This window comes from Crotalus tigris, unplaced genomic scaffold (genome assembly GCF_016545835.1).
Source record: "Crotalus tigris isolate CLP2741 ecotype Arizona unplaced genomic scaffold, ASM1654583v1 scf7180000017771.5222438, whole genome shotgun sequence".
NCBI lineage: Eukaryota > Metazoa > Chordata > Lepidosauria > Squamata > Viperidae > Crotalus > Crotalus tigris.
This window is the reverse complement of record NW_024096622.1, coordinates 2869145-2894316: the sequence shown is the minus strand read 5'-3', so window position 1 is coordinate 2894316 and position 25172 is coordinate 2869145. Positions and strand designations below refer to the sequence as shown.

Genomic DNA, 25172 nt, shown 5'->3' with positions numbered 1-25172 from the left:
CAATAGAATAGACTCTCTTGAACAGAGTCTAATTCTATTGGCTTTCAAAAGCCAATAGGAATTGTCCAGGCTATCTCTGCCCTGCTGAGCCCGCCAAAAGCCCCAGTCTGCAAACGGTGCTGCAAGGCGAACAGTCTGGAAAGCTTCCCTCCCTGCTGAGCAACTAAAAAGTAAGAAAAAGAGGGCCGGGGGTCGGAGGTGGGAGGCCGGTGGGCGCAGGGAGGGTTGCTGGCGCGCATGGGGCCTGGTGGGTGCCTTACCTACCTTGGGCTGGGCCAGCTGGTGGCCCAGCCGGTGGTCGCCCTGCACCGTCGCCGCGGCCACCCGGGAGCACCTGGGCCTGCCTGCCGCCGCCCCTTGCCAGCTGCGCCTCGGCCGGCACAGGGGGCAGCACCACGCATGCGCGGGGCTCCCGGGCAGGGAAATACAGGTAGTCCTCGACTTACGACTGGGGCCACGGCTATAAAAAGGTTGAGAACCACTGATATAGATAGACTTCCTTCAAGATGTTCAGTTACTACTATGGCCCTTGAGGTCTCCCAGTGGTGCTCTCACTGCAGCTGTAATTAAGTTCATCTGCTTTGTTGCCCCTTTTATTTCCTTCTACCTTTTCCAGCGTTAGGGACTTCTGAAGGGACTGGGTCTTTGCATAATGCATAAAATATGTTAGTTTGAATTTGTGCCTCAAGTGAGAAGTCTGGATCAGTTTGTTCTGTGTTCATTTTTTTTTCTTGGCTCTTCATGGTATTCTCAAGAGTCATCTCTGACAGCAAAGTTTAAAAGTGCCAGTATTCTTCCTATTCTGCTTTTTAAAGTCCAGCTTTCAGTTCCATAGATTATCACAGCGAAAATCATTGCTTGCACAATTCTGACCTTTATACGTATCTCAATATCTGTTTCAAGACTTCACTGTTCCCTTACCAAGTGTATTTCTTGACTGCTGGTTCCTTTATTGTTGATTGTCCTGAAAGGCAAAAATTAGTTATCACTTCAGTGTTTTCATTGTCAGTTCTAGAGTTGGTTACTATTCCTATTGTCATTCTTTATACTAAATTGTAGTCTTGTGCTTTTTTCCCTCATTGTGCTCCTTGACTTTTATTTCTCATGCTTAAAAATAATTTTCATTTTCAGCTACATCAGAGTAGTATTCCCAGAACAATGCAGATTATTGCTGTTTCTTCTTCTAGTTTTAAAGCTATGCTCATCTTCTTCCAGTCCAGCTTTCCTCAATATATATTCTGCATATAGTTTGAATAAATAAGAGAGAGGGTATAGCCTTGCCTCACTTTGCTGACCCGGATGCTTCCTGTTTTACCGTATTCTGTGGGGCCATGGCTTTCTCATTTTGCATGAGGACAGTGAAATTCTGGCATTCTCATTTTACTAAAGTTACTACATAGCCTTATATTATTGGCACAATTGAACACCTTTCTATAATCAATAAAGTACATATTGACTTATTTTTGGCATCCATTAGCTTTTTCATTTATCTAGAACAGGGGTCCCCAACCTATGGTCCAGAACCGGGTTGCGGGATCTTGGCCAGTGGGCTGCAGAAATGACTGGCTGGTGGAAGCACATGTGAACACACATCCCCCCATTCACGCTAGTGCCTGCGGCCCTATTTGTGCATGTGCGCAGGCACAAACACAAATGCTAGCGCTTGTCAGGTGTCTGCAGCCCATTTGTGCATGTGCTGCTAGCTGGGCGGTTTGCGTGGCCATTCATGCATGCACACAGTGCCAGCGGATACTGCATGCATGAACGGGGCTGCTAGTGCCGAGCCAGTGTACGTGGCCCCATGTGCGAGCACATGTGCACACCTCAATTTTGAAGCTGCTCTCCTTCCCTCTGGTTCTCGAGCCCGGAAAGGTTGGAGACATCTGATCTAGAATATAAAAGCCCTTGTTCTTCAGCCTTTTTTAAAAACAAGCTTGAACATCTGACAACTATTCCTTAAGGTATCTGAGGATAATTTTGTTTTGACTTGAAAGCTGTGATTGTGAAGTGTGATAAATGTTAATGTTTTGTTATCTCACTTTGAATGGCGATTGCTTGGAAGATAATATAAATATAATTTGTGCTTTGATAAATTAACACTTTTTTTTTTACTTTCTAGAAGTAAGGCTCAACATGAGTATCTTAAGTGCAATTCTAAATGTGTACTTTGAAATGAACTCTATTGATTTAGTAATACTTCTTTATAGATGACAGACAGGATTATGTTATAAAATAATGACAGTCAGAATGTTGATAAATCTTAATTATCTATGGAATATCAAAAATATTTCTTCTGTTTTTGAATAGCAGAAAACTTTAATTACAATTTGTGTGTAAATTACGTAGGTCATGGAGATTACTGTGAATGGCAGAGGGTAAGAGTTAAGGGCTTTATGCTTACTTAAGGAATGAAGAAAGGGGAAAAAAATCCCTCATCTGAACTCAGTAGCAGAATAATTTAAACAATTATACTGAATTTCCTCTGGTGCTCCACCTAATTTGTATCACAGTTTCCTTTCTTACAATTGTGGCTGAATGCCAAATCAACATCAACTGTTTGTAGTAACTGAGCAAACAAAAATGTATGTTGACCATCAGATGTTGACAGAGAGAATACTAAGTTTGTCTTTCTCTTAAGGTTTACTTTAATGCAGGGAAATAAAGAGCTGTGCAATATTACAGAATGTGAAGATGCATTTTCTCTTTGGTAGGTTAGTTTTAGTATCGGGTACTATATTTTGATCTTTAAGCAAATTGCAAACATTGCAAAAATACTTTAACAAGCAGTACTAAAAGATATAGAAAAACATTTTACAAAGAAATATTTCTGACAAAAATATCTATGGTATTAAGTTCTTTGTGGTTCCTATAAGATGTTATATCTGTATTTTCCAGGATCAGGTAAGTTGAACAACATTGAGAAATATTTAAATGGTTTCTTGTTTTGTAAACAGTTTGACTGTTTTATGTATGACTGTATAATCCTGTATAATAACGTACTTATTGATCTTGTATCGCTTTCCCCAATTTAACTTAAAATATTTTTTTGTTTTTGTTAGAAAATATAAATGAAACCTTTTGTAGCTTCTCACTTGATAGTTATCCTATAAAGAAGAATAGCTACAAAATGTTGATGGTAATGTAGAACATAGAGTTGTTTTGTGCAATATTTACTCTGTTTTTACATGCCTTGCTATGCGAGAAGCAGACTTTGTAGAGTAGAGTAATCTTTAGGAACTCTTACAAAATATTGCATATACTTTATAAATATATTAATAAAATATAAATATAGAATAATGATATTCTATATCATTTAAACTTTTCAATATTTTATATAGCATTAGTTCAAATTATGACAATCTGTACTGTAAATCATGAGGGGGAGTAATGTTGAAATAGAATTTGATAATAAAATTTGACCATCTTTCCAAGATAGTTTGTTTCATAAGCCATAACATAGCATGAAACATACAAGAATTTGAATCACAATAAATTCTTAATTTTTAACCTACGGCAGAATTGACACTTCCATCTTTCAAGTTCAGCAGTTGTCACAGCATCCAGTTATTTATTTAGTTCCTAATAGCACTTCTGAAAAGCACTGGTTTGATATCCTTTTTGCATAGGAAAAATGTTGATATGGGGGAGCGAAGGATAAAAAATGCTTCCTTAACTTATGAAGAGAATGGAAAAATATTTAGTGATCAGGTTTTTTTTTATAGATAAATGGAAATTACTGCCTTAATTAAAGATGTTTTGGAAAATATTTTCTTTATATTATCTTCTCCTCTTAATGTATTTTTTAAATATTCTGTGCCACTCTAAAAAAAAAAACAAAAAAACCAAAAGCTTCATTTTCTAAATAGTAGTTTCTCTGGTAGTTTAAATATAGGATGAAAGAGATGTCATTGTAACTGCATTTCAGAGTTAGCTATTTTTTGTAACTGAAAGATCTATTTTGAATTGGAATCTTGAGCAGGTTCTATGTTTGCACAGCACTAAGAATGTTGTAGAACTAAGAAGCATTTTAATTTCTGTGTGTTCCCTCCATTTTTAAAGTGTAGAAATTTACTCATTCCATAAAGCAGAGGTCTTCAACATTTTTGGTTCCACAGATTGGTGGTAGCTTAGGTGTTTTGGGAGGTGGTAGGGAATGGTTTTGTACGCGCAGCCTAAATCCTGTGCATGATCAAATTAAGTTTTGTGTATTTGCCCGCCACTTTGTTGGTCCAGTTCCCAGTGGACCATGGCCCTCTAGCAGGCCACAGCCCAGGAGTTTGAGACCCCTGCTATAGAGTTCCTCAACAGCAGCACTGCCTGGGAGTATTCCCTATATCAGTGGTGGTGAACCTATGGCACGTGTGCCAGAGGCGGCACTCAGAACCCTCTCTGTGGGCACTTCTCTGAATTGCTGGTGGCGGGCTGTGGAGCCCCAGAGTGCGCCCATGGCCTCTGTGTGCGGGGGGCCGATGGTGTCAGGCAGCAGCTGCCCTGGCCCCTGCCTTGCCTTGCCCTGAGATAATGACACCCCCACCGTGCCTCGCCTCACCCTGCAGGATGAACCTCCTATCCACCACTCCACCTTCAGAGACCGCCTAGATTTCCCCCAACCCTGCCCGGCCCCCACAGGCATCCCTCTCCATGAGCAAAATCGAGGTGACTATGCCCACCTTGGCCACACCCACCCAGTCTGCCATGACCACCACAGCCACGCCCACCCAGTGGGCCATGCCCACCTGGCACCTAGCAATAAATAAGTGGGTTTGGGGTTGCAGTTTGGGCACTTGGTCTCTAAAAGGTTTGCCATCACTGCCCCATATCTACCATATTTCTTTCTTACCAGACTCAGTAGGACTTGGTCTTATTTTATTTTATTTTCCTCTCCTTTGATAATATCTCTCAGATTCTCTGGTTCTTTTTCACAAGTATCTGATTCATGGAACTAATCTCCTCTCAACATGTTTTCACCAAACAGGCTTAATCAAATTGGTTACTATTTTTTCAGATACTACTATTACTGGAGCAGATATTAAAGGACACTGATAATATTGCTAGAAATTAACCATTGCGTCTTTCATTATGTCCTAAATTGGCTCCAGAATATTACAATAAGCTTCTGTTTGGGCCTCAATGTTAGCAATACAACACTGGTGCCTTTTTTTTAGAGCTGGGGTATGGATATCTGTTGCCTAGTTTTAGTGTTTGTTTCTATTCCAGCCACTCTTAACCATTGGTTTCCACGCTGACTAGTCTCTGAGAACCTTAATAACATACTTGAATATAGTAGTTCAAGCTACCTTTTTCAGATATTAATATCTTCCTATACTGGTAAAAAAATCAAAGATGCATAGAAGACTAAATCTAAATGCTGCGGTACATAATGATCCAGAGGAAAAAGAGGATAACAAAGGCATTCATAACATTATTTGATTTTGATGATCCCTGATTAAATATCTGATTAAATAAATATAGTATATATTAAATAAAAAATGGGATTTTTGATGCTGAGGACCTTCTGTTTATGAACTTCTGGCCTGGGACAGTTTTAAAGATTTGTGGAACCATCTCCCTTTTAACAATACACAAACTATTAAAATCTACTGCTGAAAGGAAGAGAAATGACCAGTTATTAATATAGACACCACAGTAGGAGCATAGTGGATGATTTCCCTGTGGGTAACCATTATTTTCATTTGATAGGTTATGGATTACAGTTGTCATTAGTTTTGCTGGGAAGCACCAAATAACATATTACCTGTGTAGGTAATGATTGTAATCATAAGCCATCACAGCTTATGGGCTGGGCATGCCTATATAGAGAGACATCTAGATATTGGCAGGTGCAGTTTCCATTCTTCTTGTGGCATAATCTCTTATAATTCAGCCTGGGGCTTACCTACCGGTATATATGCTATTTGTGATGACACAGAGTGCTATGATCTATTCCACATATTAGGAACAGTATTACTAAGTCAGTCCTTCAAGTTGGGTAGCATATGAGTTGAAATGATAATTATTTAAATTATTATAATTATATGTTATTGAAATTATAATTATTAATTATAATATTATAGCTTGGTGAAACCTGGTGAGGAAACACAATACAAAGATCTAGGAATAGTGCTTTATTGTTCTAGAGTATAATAATAGAATCTTGAAAGTTGACAGATTTTGTCTCTGCCCCGTCTTATACCAAACAGAGTTAAGTGGGTCTATTTTGCTTTTCCTTCTCATGCTTTCCATTTCCAAAAATGAGAGCTTGGAGAACAGGAAAAAGTTATCCAAGATGGTCTCTTCAGCAAGGGATGCATGTGGCATCCTTTAAGACAGCAGGAGGCTGTACTTTACATATGAAGGTATTGACATGAATCCACATGGTCACACCTCCACCATTTCCAGCAACAACCAGGATGGGCAGGGGCTTAACATACATGTGACAGAGGATGGTCTAAAGAGCAACCTGTCCACTTCCTCAGAGTGCATAGGCCAGAAAAATCCCAGATCACAGGATAAGATATTCCTCTGGTTATCACTACAGAATGTTCATTCAGAGTCAAGACTGTGGCAAATCCAAATGTTGTTGGCAAAGTGTTATACAAATTGCTCATGTAACTGTGCAGAAGATCACTCCGACGGCTTCCCCCTAAAAGAAAGTTAGGAATATTAACAGGACCCTTGGATGACAGTGGTCCATCAAAATAAAGAGGGAAAATTAATAATTTCATTTAGCTTCCTTCATGGTCATGGTGTAGGCGCCAACAAGGCAACAAAACATGTTGGTAGAATTTGCTTTCATCTTTCTGTGTTGGTGCTCCAGGAATAATTTCTAGTACTTCTTTTCTTGGAGGGTCTCAGTAAATGAAGGCATTAACCAGGAACAATGCCTAGAAAGAGACTGCTCACAGACTATAGATTCACCTTCTGAAACCAGTGGCCCATCGGGCAGTGGTCCTTGAAGTACTGAACTACCTCACATTTCAGAATTTTCTCCCATCTAGATCCTAATAATTAGAACCAACTTCCTCTTGAAATACATTTAGAATCCATTCTTTTCAGGTTTAAAAAAGACCTTTCTTCAGGACTTTTATTAAGCAGGAAGAACTTACTTTGTAATTATTTGACTTTAGATTAAAGTTATGGTTGTGCTGAGATTAGGAAATATTTTAAATAAGTTTTAGACAAAAATTGCCCAGAGTTGAAGAGCTTCAATTAAAGAGTTTGAATTTAAGAATTTAGAAGGACATTCATTTCTGTAGGACAATGCAGTAATCTACCAAAACAACACATCAGGGAAACTGGCAATACAGTATTTGCATTGAATAGCACATTTGGTCTCAACATATGTTAACACTTGGCTGATTTTTTTCTTGATTTGGAAACTTCAGCAGGGTTGGCCTGGTTAGTAGATGGAAGTAGCGAGATCTCGGGGGCGGAGCCAGCTGTCAGAGTGGGTGGCGGTGTGGATGGTTTCACTGGCATCGTCGAACGTTTGTCCTATCTCCAGATCCAAGCAAGATATCTGAAAGATAAACGTGAATGGGGTATTTATAGACTAGATACGGGTCTAGATAAAATTTTGCTTGGTCCGAAAAAAAAAACAAATAAGGAATATTTATAAACACCTATTGGTGTACAGGTTATTTGAAGAACAGGTTAAAGAAACAATGGTGACATGGGCGATAGATTTAGGACACAACATCAATTTGGATCAATGGCAGCAGGTGTGGATGCGAAATAATAAAATTACATTGGCGTCATCATACAAAGAAAATTCGTATAAGATGATTTACAGATGGCATCTCCCTCCAGCAAGATTAGCCAAAATGTACAAAGGATACTCATCATTATGTTGGAAATGTAAAAAAGAAAAGGGCACATATTTTCATGTTTGGTGGCTATGTAAGGAAGCACAGAGATATTGGCGTATGGTTTGGGAATGGGTAACAGAAATGAGCATGCAAAATACCCAGTATAAGCCTGAGACATTGTTGTTAGGAATTCTTGAAAATAATGTTAGTAAAGAAGATATATATTTATTCACTCATGTAATTACAGTGGCAAGAATTGTATTCGCTCAAAATTGGAAAGCTACGGCTATACCTAGTGAGGAAATCTTAATTCATAAAATTATCCACTGCGCAGAATTAGATAGGTAACTAAGAGACTCAAAAATCAGGATGAAACAGATTTTTACCAAATTTGGGATAAATTTTATAGATGGTGGGGGAAAAATATGGTAGTCATTGTAATGAGATAAGTTAAGATTGAGATTAGAGTGATGTTATTGTAAAGGTTTTTTTTCTTATATTAGTAGTTAATTGTGAATATGAACTGTGATGTATGTCAAATCTGATTTACCATGTTCAATGTTTTTAATTTTTGTTATTCAATAAAAATATTTTTTAAAAAAAGAAGTAACGAGATCTCTAACAAATATCAGAGTTGTAATGTAAACAATGAAACTAGAAAATAAAATCCCAGAAAAAAGAGCTTGCAAACTAATTTTACTGCTGGCAGGAAAATCACATGGACATGTCTAAGAGGTCAGCAAGAGTTGACCTCAATTTGAATGAAAAGTTACCTTTTTAGTTCACATGCATACCCTTAATGTGGATGTCTCCCATTTTAATTTGTACTTTCTTATGGCCACTTGTTTTTCCTATTATACTCTTTATTCCAGTCCTAGAGGCTCCTCTTTACTGAGGTCTCTATTCACCAGTGATGTAATTGGCACATGGACAGGCAGTTACTTAGGCAATCTGAGGGCAAGCATTTTTAATAATGTGGATTTTTAATAATGTGGATTCAAGTAAGGAAGATAAATACCAAACTAAATATGATCAAACCTAATAAAATGGTGGTTTCATAATGTTGAAGCTTATACTTAATAGAACATGAATACAGCATCTCTGTCTTATGTTCCCAACAACTGATGTGTGCTATCTTTGATATTGAAGTCAATAGTTAAGCATTGTGACTAGAACTGGTCTTAATTTTTTAAAATATCAAAATAAGCTGTAGTTTATATTCATTAGCTGTTTTCAAATGTAAAAACTTACTGTTCATCTAGACCCTAAATATTATTGATCAGTTCCAAATCTAATAAAGTAGAAGATATAAGACTTGGCATAAGTTAATGTACAGTTGGATTATTATTACCATATATAGAGAGATGCAGTTGTAAAAATCCATAATTTTATAGCTAACCCATGATATGCTGTTTATATGTATGTTTATAAGAAGATGATTATAAGATGGATAGATACGGTACTCACTTAATATGCCCCATAGTTTAACAAGCTACTGTGAAGGAGAACTCACCATAATTATTTAAAAAACTCTTAGGTTTAAGTACCAAGAATATAGTAGCTTGTTTAAAAAGAAACATTTTACCTCTCTCTTTTTTAATTATTTAATTCTAATGGAATAAACTGTGAATGCATCTGTTGCTTAGAGTAGTCTTCCCTAACCTAGTGCTCTGTAGATCAGGGCTATTGGGTATAGGCAGCATCAAACTGAATGAACACAAGGTGATAGAAGAGACATATATTGCTTTCAAACACTTTGGTGACGATCTAATGGTCATCTGAATTTTTGTAGGCTAGAACCAGTATCCATATTCCTTATATATTGCAGAACTTCTGAAATTCTTGGCCAGCATACCACAAGGATACCTTATATACATTTCAAAGTCTGAAATATATATTTAAATTTAAACTACTATGCAGAATTTGTGTTTTGTACTCTGACTTGAAAAGGCAGTAAGAGGAGTGAAATCAAGCAGCTGTATTTACATAACATTTGTATTTTTTTCCTAAACCTTTGGTAGAGGAATTAATATTTAGTAAAATGAGGTGACTGATAGTTTTTCCAACATCATCAGTGTGCATCAAGATATATATTTAATGGGAAATATTTTATATATGAGCAAAACATTAGAACCTGTAATTTAGGTTATGAATGTTACTGATAGAACACAACTGTTCTCTTCCAGATGTTTCTTACAGTGTACCTCACTAACAATGAACAACACTTCACAGAAGTACCAGTCACTCCAGAAACTACTTGCAAAGATGTAGTAGATTTATGCAAAGAGCCTGGTGAGACTGAATGTCACCTGGCTGAAGTATGGTGTGGGTCAGGTATGTATATCATGATACTTGCGTGGCCATTTATAGAATTATCTCTATTATGAAATCAAGTTTAATTAAATATAGTTAATTACAGGATCATGTAAAGGATCATAAACTATTCAATATTTGTGACACTTTTAGAAAAATTGCTTTCTTGGTTGTGAATAATCTGTTTCGATATTATGGGACTCTGGATCCATTAGCAATCTGAGTTGAAATCCTATTTTAGCTGGCAGTTCTAGATTCTTCTCCAGATAAGGTTTTCTATGCATCTTTGATACAAATATAAAGCGTACTCTACTCTTTTCTGTTTCCCATTGGCAGCATTTATCCTTATTCACAAACAGCTAGATAAACTACTGTACACAGTGCTTTTTTTGTAAAAAAAAAAAAAGTGCTGGAATTCACATGCATCGTATAACCCGCCTTGCCTACCCTACAAGGTTCTATCCAAAAAAAGTGCCAGAACTCCATCCTGGGCGTTCTATGACAAAAAAAGCCCTGACTGTACACATAGCACATCACCCTCAAGTTCTATAATATTGGGGAACTTTTCCTTTCTAGAAATAAATAAATGCTACATGTCTTAAATTACCAGAATAGGTAGGGTTTTTTTCCCTAATATCTCTAAGATAGCAAAATGGATGTAACATGCATCAACCTTCGTAAGAAGAGCATTCCATCCTATGAAACAAGCTTCCTTCTCTACCCATAAAGCTCATGTCCTATAAAGGTTATTAGGGTGCTGCAATGCAAATGTGAGTATGAAAAGCTCACCTTTAATCAAGATGAATGCTAAACCAAATAAAAAATACAACTCAATTTATATGAGTGCAGAGTAATATCTATTTGGACAAAAAAACAACAACATTCCTCTAACTTCATATACTATATGCACTGATGGGCTTAACGTTTTCTGTACTCAACGGATGGGTTCATAAAGGATGGAAAAAGATTCAAAGTAAATTAAACATTGTAAACATTTGTTTTTATGCAAATCTATAATTCCACATCTAGAATACTATGTACAGTTTTGATCATAGATTTGAAAAAGCTATAATAGACCTGGAAAAGTTGCACAAGAGAACAACCAGAATGGTTTTTAGCATGTATTTTATGAGAAAAGATTAGATTATTTGGGAGTTTGTAGTTTAAAAAGAGACCCAGCTGGTGGAAGGTAGGATTCAACCATCTACTGTATGACATGGAAAAAGTAGACAGGGATATTTTTTTTCCCCACCACCTTTCAAAACGCTGGGAATAGGGATCAGAAATAACTGTAAAATGTAATGATGGCCATTAATTTGGGTAGCTTTAAAAATTGATTGGACAATTCATGGAAAACAAATATTTCAAGGCCTATTAAAAACTCAGTGACATGCGATTTAGAAATGGGTGCCCTTCTGAGAGATCACATGAATGGCACCCACCTCCAGAATGGCATGAGGTGGCCTCTGTGGAAGGTCACATGTTGTCCTTTTGGAAAGTAATCTTTGAAAGAAGTAAGCAGAGGAGGAGACCCAAGACCCAGTGGGGTGAGAAGCTGTGCAAAGGGAGCCTCAGGGAGTGGGGCAGTGCAGGCCACAGGCGAGCTGGGGATGTGCTGCATTGCAGGCATGGGCCTGAGCCTACCCTTTAAGGCACCCTGTGCTCTGCTTAACAGCCTTAACAGGGAGCTGGGATTGTGGTTGTTAAGCGAGACGATCACGGGGACACCTCACTTAATGATCACAACAATTTACAATAACAATTCTGGGCTCAATTGTGGTTATAATTCGAGGACTACCTATGTATCCTAATATGAAATAAGTAGAGAAAACGTCACTTTGTATTTTTTGTATCTGTTGCAAATCTTTAAAAATAACTCATAAGTAAAATATCTGGCTTAATCCCAGTCTAGCAGTTTTAAACTACTGTATGTTGTAGTGTGGTAATGAATGAAGACTATTTGAGCATAGTGTATTATTGTGTTGTGCTGGCATGCTGAATTATTCAGCTTGTCACAGAAGAACAGATTAGTTTGTCTTGTCAAAACAACAATTTCATTGTACAATAATCTGTAGGAGCAGGCTTAGGTGTTATGTAACTTTAAATTAATAGTATCAGCAGAGCCTTCAGTTTTTTCATAAGCCTGACCTTGTATCTTGACTGTCATTTGTAATCATGTTAGGCCAGTAGTTCTTGATAGTAGAAGGCTATGACTGTGACCAAGACCGTTAAGTAGAATGAATCTTAGAATATAGGCATTCTTTAACTTCAGTTAATTTTACTGAAGTATATTAAAATTTAATATCTGATAAGCTAAACCCTCACTTTACCAAAGAACTATAACTCCCCATTGGAAACATATATTCCTGTTTGAGCTATAGACATAACACTATGTCTCAAGGTTTACAGTAGTCTTTTTTCTTTCCAGTTAAAATGTCTAAATATCTAAATACCTATCTAGTAAAATTAACATTCCAGGAATGCAGTTGCCCTGAAAAATATGGAAACACCTGAATAGAATTAGGACAGGCCATGTCAGAAAGGCAAAGCTCTTTAAGTGTGGAATGGTCGAGAGCCCACAATGTGACTATGGTGCTTTGGAACAAACTATAATACATATAGTTCAAGAATGTCTCCTCAGGAAATTTTCAAGGCAGCTGGGATGATCTTGTCGCACCCACACCACCAGGAGACCTTAGATGGTTAACTTCCTCAGATATTGAATTATAATATCTCTACAGTATTCCATTTCAATTTTGTGGCTCTATATTATGGTGATTTTATTATGGTTTTATCTTAATGTAATATTTTATTTCTTATATTACACACACACACACACACACACACACACACACACACACACACACATTTGCTGATGCTTTATTTAACTGAAATTTATACACCAATGATTGCATGACCTTTGTAGATGCCCTATCTGAATAAATAAATTTAGAAAATATTATTTAATGAGGTAGTACTATAGCTTTTGGGACATTCTTTTGGAATTTTACAAGGGTTAATGGGGAGAGGTGAAAGTATTAAAAGAAGACAGTAGATCCCCATAGATGTGTTTATAAAGTTATATCAGTCTTTCTAATTGGGATATATCTTGCTTTGGTTTCAGTAATAGAAAGACTTCTGTTGTGCCTTTGGAATAGTGTCTCTTTTCATTGGCAGATTACTCATAAAATGTTGGATTTTCCTAATAATGTTGTTAATGTTTGTATTTGACAAATATGTCATGGCTGGTAGATGTCTCCATGTTTCCTATTTCTTTGGCTTTGGAAAAACAATTTGGTTTTACAGAACTTTCTATAGAACTCAATTTGTGTATGGCCCAAGTTTGTTCCCCATATTTTTTTTACTATCTTTTTGAGGGACATCCTTCTGGTATCTGTATTTGCAGGATGAAGCTACAACATTTAAACATAAAAATATTATTTGCAGTGGTGGAATTCAGCCAGTTCGCACCAGTCTGGCAGAACCGATAGCTAATTTTTTGTTGCCCAGGCCCAGAATGGACTTCCGGAAGCAGTATCCACACAGAGAACTGGTTGTTCACATATTTGAATCCCACCACTGATTATTTGTCAAAATGCATTTTGATAAATCAGATAAATAATTCATGGTGATTGAACATGTGTTGATGAAACAGGAAACACATGCTTAGCATGGAAAGCACAGTTGAGAAAATATGTCAAAATTGCTTTCTATTTTTCAGAACGCCCTGTAGCTGATAATGAGCGTATGTTGGATCTTCTGCAGCGCTATGGAGTCCAAAGAAATGAGGTTCGCTTTTTTCTTCGCCATGAACGACCTCCTACTCGAGAAACTGGTAAGGGCTAAAATGATGGAGACTATCCTATCCTGAAAGATTGAGCGGAGTGAGTACACTCCAGCTGTTTTTGACCAAAAAGTGCCTTCTATCTGGAGCTAGGAAGCGTAACTTCTCTGTTGTTGTCCCTGCTCTTTGGAGCAGTATTGCCCCAGAGAATCATGCACTCCCACCCTGATGATCTTCAAAAAATGCATTGGCTATACTCATAGGTCTTGGATAAAGTGATTTGTTTTTAAATAAATTTATTTTAAAACAATTAAAGAGTAAAATAAATGATTACACAAAAGAGAAAAGAAAATGAGAAAAGATATAATGGATGGAAAGTAACATATTAGTAAATGAACAGAATATATAGTTGTCAACATTTTAAATTCATTGTTCATTCTTTTATTTATCAAGCAACTATTTATTTATTTTATTTATTTATTTATGAGACTTATATACCGCTTTAAGTGCGAGCACTCTCTAAGCGGTGTACACCAGTAAGCAATGTGTATGTGTGTATGTATGTGTGTGTATATATATATATATATATATATATATATATATATATATATATATATATATATATATATTTACATTGCCCCCAACAATCTGGGTCCTCATTTTACCTACCCCAGAAGGATGGAAGGCTTAGTCAACCTTGAGCCGGTGAGATTTGAACCGCTGACCTGCTGAACACAGTCAGCTAAAGTGGCCTGCAGTACTGCACTCTAACTGCTGCGCCACCTCGGCTCATAACTGAATATATAAAATTAAAGAGCCAGAATGGTGTTCAGTCCTTATAGAATGTGACTCAATTAACTATTTTTTCTTCTGGATGTATATAATCTTCATTCTCACTGCTTTATTGTTTTCTTGGTTTTAATGTTATAAGCTGCACAGAGTCTTGTTGAGTTGAATGGCTTCTAAATTGACCTGACTGAATAAATGAATGAATCAGTGAGAGATGTTTCTTTTTTTCCTGGAATTTGGTTGATAAGCAAATATCTTTGAATTCTTGTCACAACTGCAAAATAGTTATGTTATAATGGCATAAGTGTCACTATTTTTTTATAAGGCAGTCCTTTCGTTTTTATTTTACATAATTGCTTGGTTGTTTATTCTGTGGCTTGTGTATTTTAAATTTTCATTAAAAAACTTTTCTTATTTATTTATCTCTATATAGTGTTTCAGAGAAATCTAAGAATTCATTGCATACGGTAATCAGCCATTCAACAGAAACTTGACAAGGCATTCTTCACTGATTTAGAGATGTGAATTTTGAATTTATTTTTGTATTTATTTACTATTTAAGCATTGATTTAAAATTGTAAAACAATTTGATTCTTTTACCACTTCAATTTTCCAGTTGTATAAAAGGAAAGCTATACTTAAGCAAATTCTGTTCTTTAAAAGTGGTGTTTTCTGTGTTTTACTTAATAAAGGGAATGGGCCACGGATGCAAGATCCAAGTTTAAAGAGAAATGGCATTAAAATGCCAGGTGAAAGGAGAATGGAGAATGGAGTAAGTATTTTCAATTAGCACTCTCAAATAAATCTAAGCACATAATTTATTCTAGTAAATTTACAGAGGTCTTATTTTCAGAACATTTTACACAGTGTTTTAAGGCAATCAGACAGGTGGTAGCCTCTGGCCAACCTCATCAAAGCAGGTTGAATGGAATTCACAGAGAATTCTAGGACTGTAATCTAGATTGGCATTTTGAAAAAAAAGAGAGAATCCATATTATTACCCCCCCCCCAAAAAAAATTCATGGCAATATCTATGTTGTCACCCTGGAGTTTTGTTGTTAAAGGGAGTCTAGTTTTACTCAGACTAAGCAACCCCAAATTGCTTACAACAGACAAAGAGACTGATATTTCAATTAGAACTATGTAATCAGTTCCTTGTACAAACAAGTGGGCCGTAACCTTTAGGAATTAGGAAGTTGTGCTGTGCAGTGCTTGGGATTCAAGGACAAAAAATATTTTGAAACTTTGTTTTTATGTTTTAGGCCACCTATAATTTTCAGTTCTTTGGATTTTTTTTTTGTTTGTTTTAATATTTCTCTTTTTAATTATAAGCCATCCAGAGTCAGGCAACCTTTAAATTATAATAAATAAATAAAATGAAGGTTACAAATATAAAGAAAAATGATAATTAAGCATAATAAAATAAAACATATTATGCCAGAGGCGAGATACAGGGTCTATAGGAAAAACCAGGACTTCAGTATCTTTGTAAAGACTGGCAGTTGCTATAAGCACCTTCATACTTGATCTAGATAAACAAATACTAGTATAGTAAGATGAAGTACAGTAGGAGGTATTATTTTTCTCTAATTTGGAGTGTTGAAAATAATTTTAAGAAAAGTTACAAAAATCTGGCTTCTTTAAACTTTGGGGATGAAGATAAATCTCTGTGTGAAATGTTCTTCGTGGAAACTTCCTGATTTTGTTTTCTACTATACTTCCTATATTTGGGATGAGAGAATAATTATTTTTAGCCTCTAGTCAAATTGGCAAGCAGCCTGTATTTGCATTGTGCACTTGAATTCTCCCATAATTTGCATGTTGGGTGATTCATTTACTCTTGGCTTCTGGTATTCAGTCAGTCAAGAAAGTTGATAGCTGGATGCTAGTAAACATGGCCATTTCTGGAGCGTTTCCTCTTTCATTATTTTATTTTGTGTCCATTGGATAAAAGATCTACCAGTAACTGATCTTTTTAATCAGGAAACCATCATTCCACATTCAATTCCTTCTTTAAAACAATCCCCAACTACTAAGGCAACCTTTTACATTTGAAACATAGTGGCAAATTTATTGTGTAAGCTTCAACAAAATATCATTTACGTATCATTTTTTAAAAATGAAGGTCATTGTTCCTCGGATGGATATGACCCTGGCAGAGCTGCAGGAAATGGCAGCACGACAACAGCAGCAAATAGAAGCACAGCAGCAACTGCTGGCTAACAAGGTTTGTTGAAATATGTTTTGTGTCTGTGGTGTGTGTGTTTTATGTGTATGTGTATAATTTATTATTTTTTTTCAAAAAAAGAATGACAAAAGTAACTTCTTAAACATGAGTTTTGTGAAGTATGTATTTCTTCAAAAGTGGGTTGGAATTCTTTAGATACTTCTAAACTGTGTTAAGGCAAATTGAGACTCCTCCAAGGACACCCATTAAATTGATGGCAAAGCCGAGATATGAAATCAGGCACCATCAATGTAAAATATACTATCCATTTAAATTCACTGAACATATAGTATATGATATAATGAATATCAGTGGATAGAGTATGTTTCCCTTATGTTTATTATCCAAGGATCAGTCCTGTCCTGTTGGAATACTCCAGGATTCTTCAGTTGGAAAGATTAATAAGAGAATGAAATCTTCCCGCACATGTGTAAGAATTACAAAAGTGTGTCTGTGCGTACTTGAACTTTTCCCTTGAAGATAATTTTGATTATTAAAATTGACAAACCCCTTCTCCAGGTGTGTTGACAATTGGGAGATTTGGGTAACCTAAACCATAGGTTTAATTTAATATGATTGTCTTTGGTGAGAAACATGCTGCTGCTGGCTTGTGTTTAGTAACCGAAGTAATCAAATGAATTGTGCTCACTGATGTATTGCAGAGAGTTTATTTTAGGAATAATTGGGACTAAAATTTCCATTGCTAAGCAAGGCAGTTGTTAAGTGAGTCATGCCCAATTTTATGACCTTTTGGCCATGATTAAGCAAATCACTGCAGTTATTAAGGGAAAAATGGGGTCATTAAGCAAATCTGGTTTCCCACATTCACTTTGCTTGTCAAAAGCCAGCTGAGAGGCCACAAATAGCGATCATGTGACCCTGGGATGCTGCCACATTGTAAGTGCAAGGACCAGTCACAAGTTACTTTTTTTCAGGGCTACTGTAACTTTGAATGGTCACTAAACAAATGGTTGTAAGTCGAGGATTATCTGTAACGTATTTAAAGTTGGCTTAATGCTTACATTGTATACCTGTAGGAGCAGCGTTTAAAATTTCTGAAACAGCAGGATCAACGGCAACAGCAACAAGCTGCAGAGCAGGAGAAGCTCAAAAGATTAAAAGAAATTGCTGAGAATCAGGAAGCCAAGCTGAAAAAAGTGAGAGCACTTAAAGGCCATGTAGAACAGAAACGGCTCAGTAATGGGAAGTTAGGTGAGCTATAATTCAGTTTTGAAATTCTGATTTGTTTAAAAGTTAATATTTAGATATTTATAATTAGTGATGTGCTGGAATATTTTTCAGGGTTCCATTTCATAAAAGTTTTCTGCTCCTTCTAGAAAAATACGCCCTAAAACCATCTTTATTTACTTATTATATTGTAGATCAGTTTGATACAGAAAGCAACTTGTTTGGAGTCTGATTAGAGAAAATGATTGATATGGACACTTCGCTTACAAGTTTAGTTTTAAAAGTTTAGTAGAGTTATATTAGGATTAAACTCTTTTTTCAGATTGTGAACGATTTGTGGAGAAAGCTCTCTGGATGAAAAGGCAATTTGGAAATAATTTTACAAATTTGTATGTAGTACTTTTTCCTGTCCCATGTGCATTTTGCTTCCCTGTGTTTGTATTTTTACATTTATTATCTACCAAGTAGGATAAAACGCATAGAATTTAACATCTTCACATAGGAATGGCCATATGAATCATAACTGAACAGAATTATTATAGAAAATAGAATAGAATTATATTGTTGTTATTAGTTGTGAAGTCGTCTCTGACCCATTATGATCCCATGGACAACGTTCCTCCAGGCCTTCCTCTACCATCTTCTGGAGTCCATTTAAGCTCACACCTACTGTTTCAGTGACTCCATCCAGCCACCTCATTCTCTGTCGTCCCCTTCTTCTATTGCCCTCAATCTTTCCCAGCATTAGGCTTTTCTCCAGTGAGTCCTTCCTTCTCATTAGGTGGCCAAAGTACTTGAGTTTCAACTTCAGGATCTTAGAATTGTATAGAAAATATAAATAAAACCATGGGAAGTATGTAATTGGCATCGTATGTATTATTCTATTTGAATAAACAAGAAATATATATTTGCTTTGGAAGTAAAGTAAAAATTAAGTGTTAGTAGTAGTATTCTAATTTCAAATCCCTCCTGATTTGCTTGACTTCTGTAAAGCAATATTTGAATAGCATTTTAACATTTAGGAAGGTAGTAGAAGATAGTATTCCCTTGAATATTACAGAATAACTTCTAAGAGGGATCCTAAGTTGGTCTTCTTTCATTTATGAAATGATCTGAATGTGGAGATAATAGTGCATTTATTTCATAGTTGACATGCAGAGTATAAAATTTCTCACAAACACATTCCTTCAAGTTTTTCTTAATCTCTTTATTTTATGAGGCTTGATTTACTAATCAAGCAGACCAACATAAGCAGACCAATACGGACACTATTCTGAAGGCTAGTGGTTGATGATTAGCCATGCTGGTTTTGCAGATAGGAGATAAAGTTTCCAATATCTTTAGATAGGCAAAGTTTTAAAAATTGCTATATTTCAAAATTGTTGCATTTTTGTTTCATTATACATTCATGTTGAAAGCAAAATAGCATACAGAGTGCAAATATGTGACTGTTCGGGTAGGGCTTGCCATTTATCTTGCTTACCACTGCACATAAACTCAGAAAGTTTCCCATGATGAAATACGGCTTTGTGGCTAAAAATGTTCCACATTCTGATTGTAATTTTTTTCAAGTAATATTTCTCATAAGGCAGGACATTTTGAAATTATAACTCCCCAGCTTCAGTTTTGCTTAGGATTGATAAAATGTGTTTTTTCCTTTAAAACTTTATGCTTGGCTTTTTTCCGGCTCTGTGCTGGAGAGCAATACGGGGTTTCTGTCCCTTTAAGAGTCAACTTGGGAGCAGCCAACATTTGGTCATTTCTCCACTACTGCTATTGTATTCTGTCTTCCTCTTTAGTGGAGGAGATAGAGCAGATGAACAGTTTGTTCCAGCAAAAACAACGAGAACTGGTACTGGCTGTGTCAAAGGTAGAAGAACTTACTAGGCAATTGGAGATGCTGAAGAATGGCCGGATTGACGGTTACCATGACAACCAGTCTGCTGTAGCTGAGCTTGACCGCCTGTATAAAGAGCTTCAGGTAACTGGAATTCTACCCTGCAGACTGCAAGAAGGGTTAAATGGGTTGTATCTCCATCTGTCTCGGGGGAGGGAACCCTTAATAAACCAGAATTATATAATCCCTAACAATGTACATAAGTTATGCTATCTTCTAGGTTATTTTGTGTATATAATTATAATTACCGGCCATTTTGTGGAAAGAAATAAAATCTAGTCAGAGCTACTTTTCCAGACTTTTTTCCCCCAAACTTTTGCGTAATATTCTGTTAATTGTCAGATGCATTCTATCATCATCCTGAAAAGTTGTTTCTTTTGCATTCAGCTGAGGAACAAACTGAACCAGGAGCAGAATGCCAAGCTGCAACAACAGAGGGACTCTTTAAACAAGCGCAACTCGGAGGTGGCAGTTATGGATAAGCGTGTTAATGAGCTGAGGGAACGGCTGTGGAAAAAGAAAGCTGCGCTGCAGCAGAAAGAGAATGTACCAGTGAGTGCCAGAAAACAAAACAAAAATCTCATTCTGCTATGGAAGCTTATTTAGCTGGATGAGTGGACATGTGACATTTGTTGAGGGTCTCTATGCTGTATTCCTTGCATTTTTCTTATATCTGAAATAACACATGAGCATTAATCTACCTAGTTTTCAAATAAGGAGAAATGCTTTTGCCCCTTCATGCTCTCTGTAGAATGAATGCTTCATTTTTTTATACTGAGTTTTTCCTGGACAAGTTGTGAATTAACATTATTTAATTTCTTTTTAAATCTGCAATTTTAATCTTGCCTAGGTGTCTTCAGATGGGAACCAGCCACAACCAGTTGTATCTGCTCCAAGCCGAGTGGCAGCTGTTGGTCCTTATATCCAGTCTTCCACCATGCCACGTATTGCCTCAAGGAATGAACTATTAATCAAACCAGCCTTTCCAGATGGGACTCCAACCTTACAAGTTGCTGATGGTCCATTAAAAACTCAGACATTGCCAAACATGAGATCTGGTGTTCTTTCACAGACAAAAGCTCCTAGTGGTAAATGCTATTTTTCCCTTTTTGCTTTCTACTTGTATGAAGTGTTTTGACATTTCCTCTTCTCAGCTTATGTTCGACCAGTTTGCCATGCAGATTGCTAAGTAGGGCAATTAGCCTAATTAATTCCACAGGATGTCTAAAAGTAATGTATCTATATGCTTTCTTCAATTAGTTGAATTAGTTGAAATTCTGCTTCTAAATGCAGAATTCTTTCAGACCATACAGTAGGATATACTGGTTAGATATTGGATCTATATCAAAAGCTAACTATATAACATAAATGCAAAACATTGATATTTGTTTCTAGGTAATTATTTAGAATTCTCATTGTGTAAAAACTGATAATCTAATTTTTGTTTTTGCTTGTATTATATACCATTAACAGTATTAGGAAATGTTCTATGTTATGTTGACATTATTGTGGACATAAAATCTTGGAAGTAAAAGTATTACAACTATAGTTTTATTTGGAAACATAAAAGATCCTAATAATTGCAAAACTAATTGTGCTTTCAGTGAACAAAAACATTTATGGACTTCAGCCTTTGATACTGATAACGTAAACATTTTGGGTGAAAGAAAGATGTAGTATAGGATTCATACTATATCACTATATTTTTAGAAGTGTTTATAACATTGTTTAAAATGCTCATATTTTATTTTTGTTGATAGTTTTGTGAAAGTATTTAATATTTGCTCTGCTTGGGAAATTTCATTGTCAAAAAAGCCATTAAGTAAAAGCTTCTTTAAGGAACTGGATGAACTTTTGAAAAAATTAATTCATCTCCTTGTTTGTATGTGAACAAATGCTAATAGCTCTGAGTGAGTGAATTTATTTGCAAATTAAAAACAGACATTTCTTGCAGCTGCTACAAGGAAGATATTTTCATAAGAATGTAAACTAATTTTCTTACAAAGTTATATCTTTGCTTCAGAAACAAAGATTGAACAGAGATTTGTTATGGGGTTTGTTCAGCATTCGTTCATGATCTTATTAATCTGTACAGATTTTTTTTAAAAAGCTGTCTGTTGCCATTATCAATATGTAAAGCAGGTAGCAGTGTTTAATTTGCTGTGTCTGAATATTTCTACTAGGATATTTGTGGATAACATTCATGTACTATACTAAATGAACCCCATAATCAGGGGTATGGCTAGGAAATTTGTGTTCTGCATTTTTCTAGTGTGAAAATTGGAAATACTAAAAAAAAGTAAACTATTTGATAAACACACAAACATGCTTAATTTATCTTAATGATTTATAACAGCCAAACTTCCCTTTTAGATATGAGTTGACCATAAATAGGCATCTTCTATTTGGGGCTAGCATTACCCTCATTATATTGATTAGAAAAAGACAAAATGTTGTAATACTAATATTTTCCTGCTTTGACCAAAATTAACAAATTGGTTAAAAGTAGTATGTGAAAATTAATAGGTTTTACAGGGGCCTTTTATATATGCATCTATCAAAATAAAGCTTTGTAAGTTTAAAATTAATTTCTGTTCTTCATCTCTACTACAGGAACTACAACTGCTGCTTCAAAACCCCCACTTGCTATCAGTGATTGGAATAACTTAAGTGCTGATAACTTTATCAATCAAGGCTCAATTTCCTCAGTGATAAACGTCAGTAGCAACATTGAAGGGAAAGGTAAACTCCCTCCTGTGGGGATTTCAGTAAATTATTTCATTGAGGGTTGTTAAGCTAAGCGTTTTTAGTTAGTATTACAAAATCTTTCCAGAATAAGGATGAAAGACAGACATTTAGACATGTGCCAGACTGTGATTTTAAAAAATGTAGCAAGGGTCATGAGGCATATGTGATTTTTTTTTTTTTTTTACAGACTAATGTACGTAGAAACACCTGAAGTACTGGGTAGGCCTCATTTCTGTTGTCAGTGAGGTCTGGTGCTTCCTTTAGAATGATACTGGAATGGCCAATATAAGGGAGATCCTTAATGCTCTCTGAGCTTAGTTATTTTCTTGCAGACATTTCATTACTCAAATTAGATAACATCATCAGTGCATTTCAACCCTGAGGTACAAATATTCTCCTTTATTGGTACCATGTATGGATGTTAAATGCTTCAGAAAGCATGCAAATTGGAAAAAATTGCCTGTAGGCACACTTCCACTAGCACTGATGATGTTACCTAGTTTGGGTAATGAAACATCTGCAAGAAAACAACCAAATTCAAAAAGCATCAAGGACCCCTCATTTCAACCCTGAGCTACAAATATTTTCCTTTTTTGGCTAGTATAATTTCTCCACTTGGTTAACAGTGCCTGCTTTATTTATATCTGCTTAGTTTCATGGTCCTGTTGACATTTGTCAGATCTCTTCAGCAAGAAGCCTTCATGTTCTTTCATATCCAATGCTTGCTTCTTCATAAAGGATCTTATGGCTATGTTGTAGTACAAGTATGTTCTATGTTTCATATTTGCAAGGGTTTTCTGAAAATATTATAGATAATAATGAAGAATGATTTCATCGTGTCTTGTTCTTGAAATACAAGCTTAATACATATTTTCTTATTTAAATTAAACAAGCCCAGTTGTGTTTATTTAGCTGAAATCAACTTTATATCTAGCTTAAAAGCTCTAAAGAATCCTGATAATTTCTTAGTTTGCGATGTAGATATCAAATACCTATTTAATTTAACTCCAAGTCTGTTTTTTTTATAGTTGGTGAAGGAGATGTTCCTTTTAGAGAAAAAGAAAAGAAAGTGCGTCCCCTTTCCATGTTTGATTCTGTTGAATCAAACGGAAGTACTTCTGTGCCTACAACAACTACACTAAGAAAAAATCAGAGTAGTGAAGACCTCCTGCGCGATGGCCAGGTATTTTTAAGTATTTTTTGATCTTGACTTATATACATGCCAGGAGAAGTATTTAAGTCAATTTGATATTGATAAAAATTTCCTATTGATTTTTAATTAATATTTGAGATCACCATAAAGGGAAATTGCTCCATTTCCTAGAACAATTGAGCAAACAACAGGAGGTGTGCACCGAAATTCAAGTAGCAAATTTTCACCATCACAGAAGAGACTCCCCATCAGTAGAGGAGCTCATATATATATTCTATGCTTTATCTTATTCTTCCTTTTCTTCTTAATCACATTTCTTAGTGGTGGAGAAAAAATAAAGAACACTGGAATTGTAGCCTCACTTTCTTCTTCACAAATATTTATGTTCCAAGTTTAGGATGAATTTATCCAAATGTGCAAATGCTTCACCTGATGACAAGCTGGCTCTACCTGTCATATATTCTTGGCTCTCAGTTCAAGACAACACAATCTTCTATCATATATTCTTACAAGATTAAGTGGGCAATTTTGAAAGCTTCATAACTAGTCTTCTGTCCTATTCTGCATACTCTGCAATTTCTTTTATCTCTGAAGACCAATTTTTTGTTTGTTTCTTTATGGAGTGTATATTTACTTATTATTTCTGTGTTCTGTACTGCTGTGAATGTCAATTGAAGGTTTCTGGCTGGTTTTCTTCTTGTTCCTGTGATGGTAGCTTAAATAGCACTTTCCTATTCTGTTGGTTGTGTTCCATTATCCTGTATAACCAATACATCTTTACTTGGTGCAGGTCCAAACATTGGGCATTCTTGACAGCTTAATACTACACAGATGGAAAGAGAGTTGAGCTTGTGTAGAAAGAGCTCAGTACATAATATTCTGAGATATTGGACTACTTAGGGCCAGACAATTCCTCTTGGCCTATAACTTACTTCATTAATTTTGTATGGTGGAAGTTCTTTGTATGCTATGTAATGAATAATAGTAATATGTAATTTCCTAAGGAAGGGGTCAGCAATATTTCCAAGCAATGGGAGCCATGATTTTGCAAGATGTTGTAGATGCCAAAAGCATAAATATGGGAGGGGAACCCTTTTTTTGTTTCTCTTCTTGATTAAAAATGTTCCAAATATCATGAGGATTCTTGTGAGAACACTGAGATTTTGCAATGTTTGGCTGTCTTGTGAGATTTCAGCCTTTAATATTTATGTATTTATGTTTTGGAGATCAGTGACTACATCTAACCCCAACCCTAATACAGTATG

The 25172-nt window shown here is 35.8% G+C and overlaps 1 protein-coding gene across 4 annotated transcripts in view; it reads left to right on the top strand.

Moving 5' to 3' along the window:
* Positions 1-25172, top strand: part of TP53BP2 (tumor protein p53 binding protein 2) — a 65786-nt gene that overhangs the window by 24521 nt on the left and 16093 nt on the right. For 2 of the 4 annotated variants that reach the window (XM_039341689.1, XM_039341690.1), the window contains 10 exons: positions 9995-10142; positions 13843-13956; positions 15387-15466; positions 16820-16921; positions 17959-18133; positions 19909-20090; positions 20394-20558; positions 20857-21094; positions 22620-22748; positions 23783-23937. In XM_039341689.1, the coding sequence (XP_039197623.1) occupies positions 9995-10142; positions 13843-13956; positions 15387-15466; positions 16820-16921; positions 17959-18133; positions 19909-20090; positions 20394-20558; positions 20857-21094; positions 22620-22748; positions 23783-23937 (1488 nt within the window). Of the gene's footprint in view, positions 1-2688; positions 2708-2774; positions 2902-9994; positions 10143-13842; positions 13957-15386; positions 15467-16819; positions 16922-17958; positions 18134-19908; positions 20091-20393; positions 20559-20856; positions 21095-22619; positions 22749-23782; positions 23938-25172 lie in introns of those variants that run through there. The other 2 variants (XM_039341693.1, XM_039341692.1) reach the window with 2 other exon arrangements.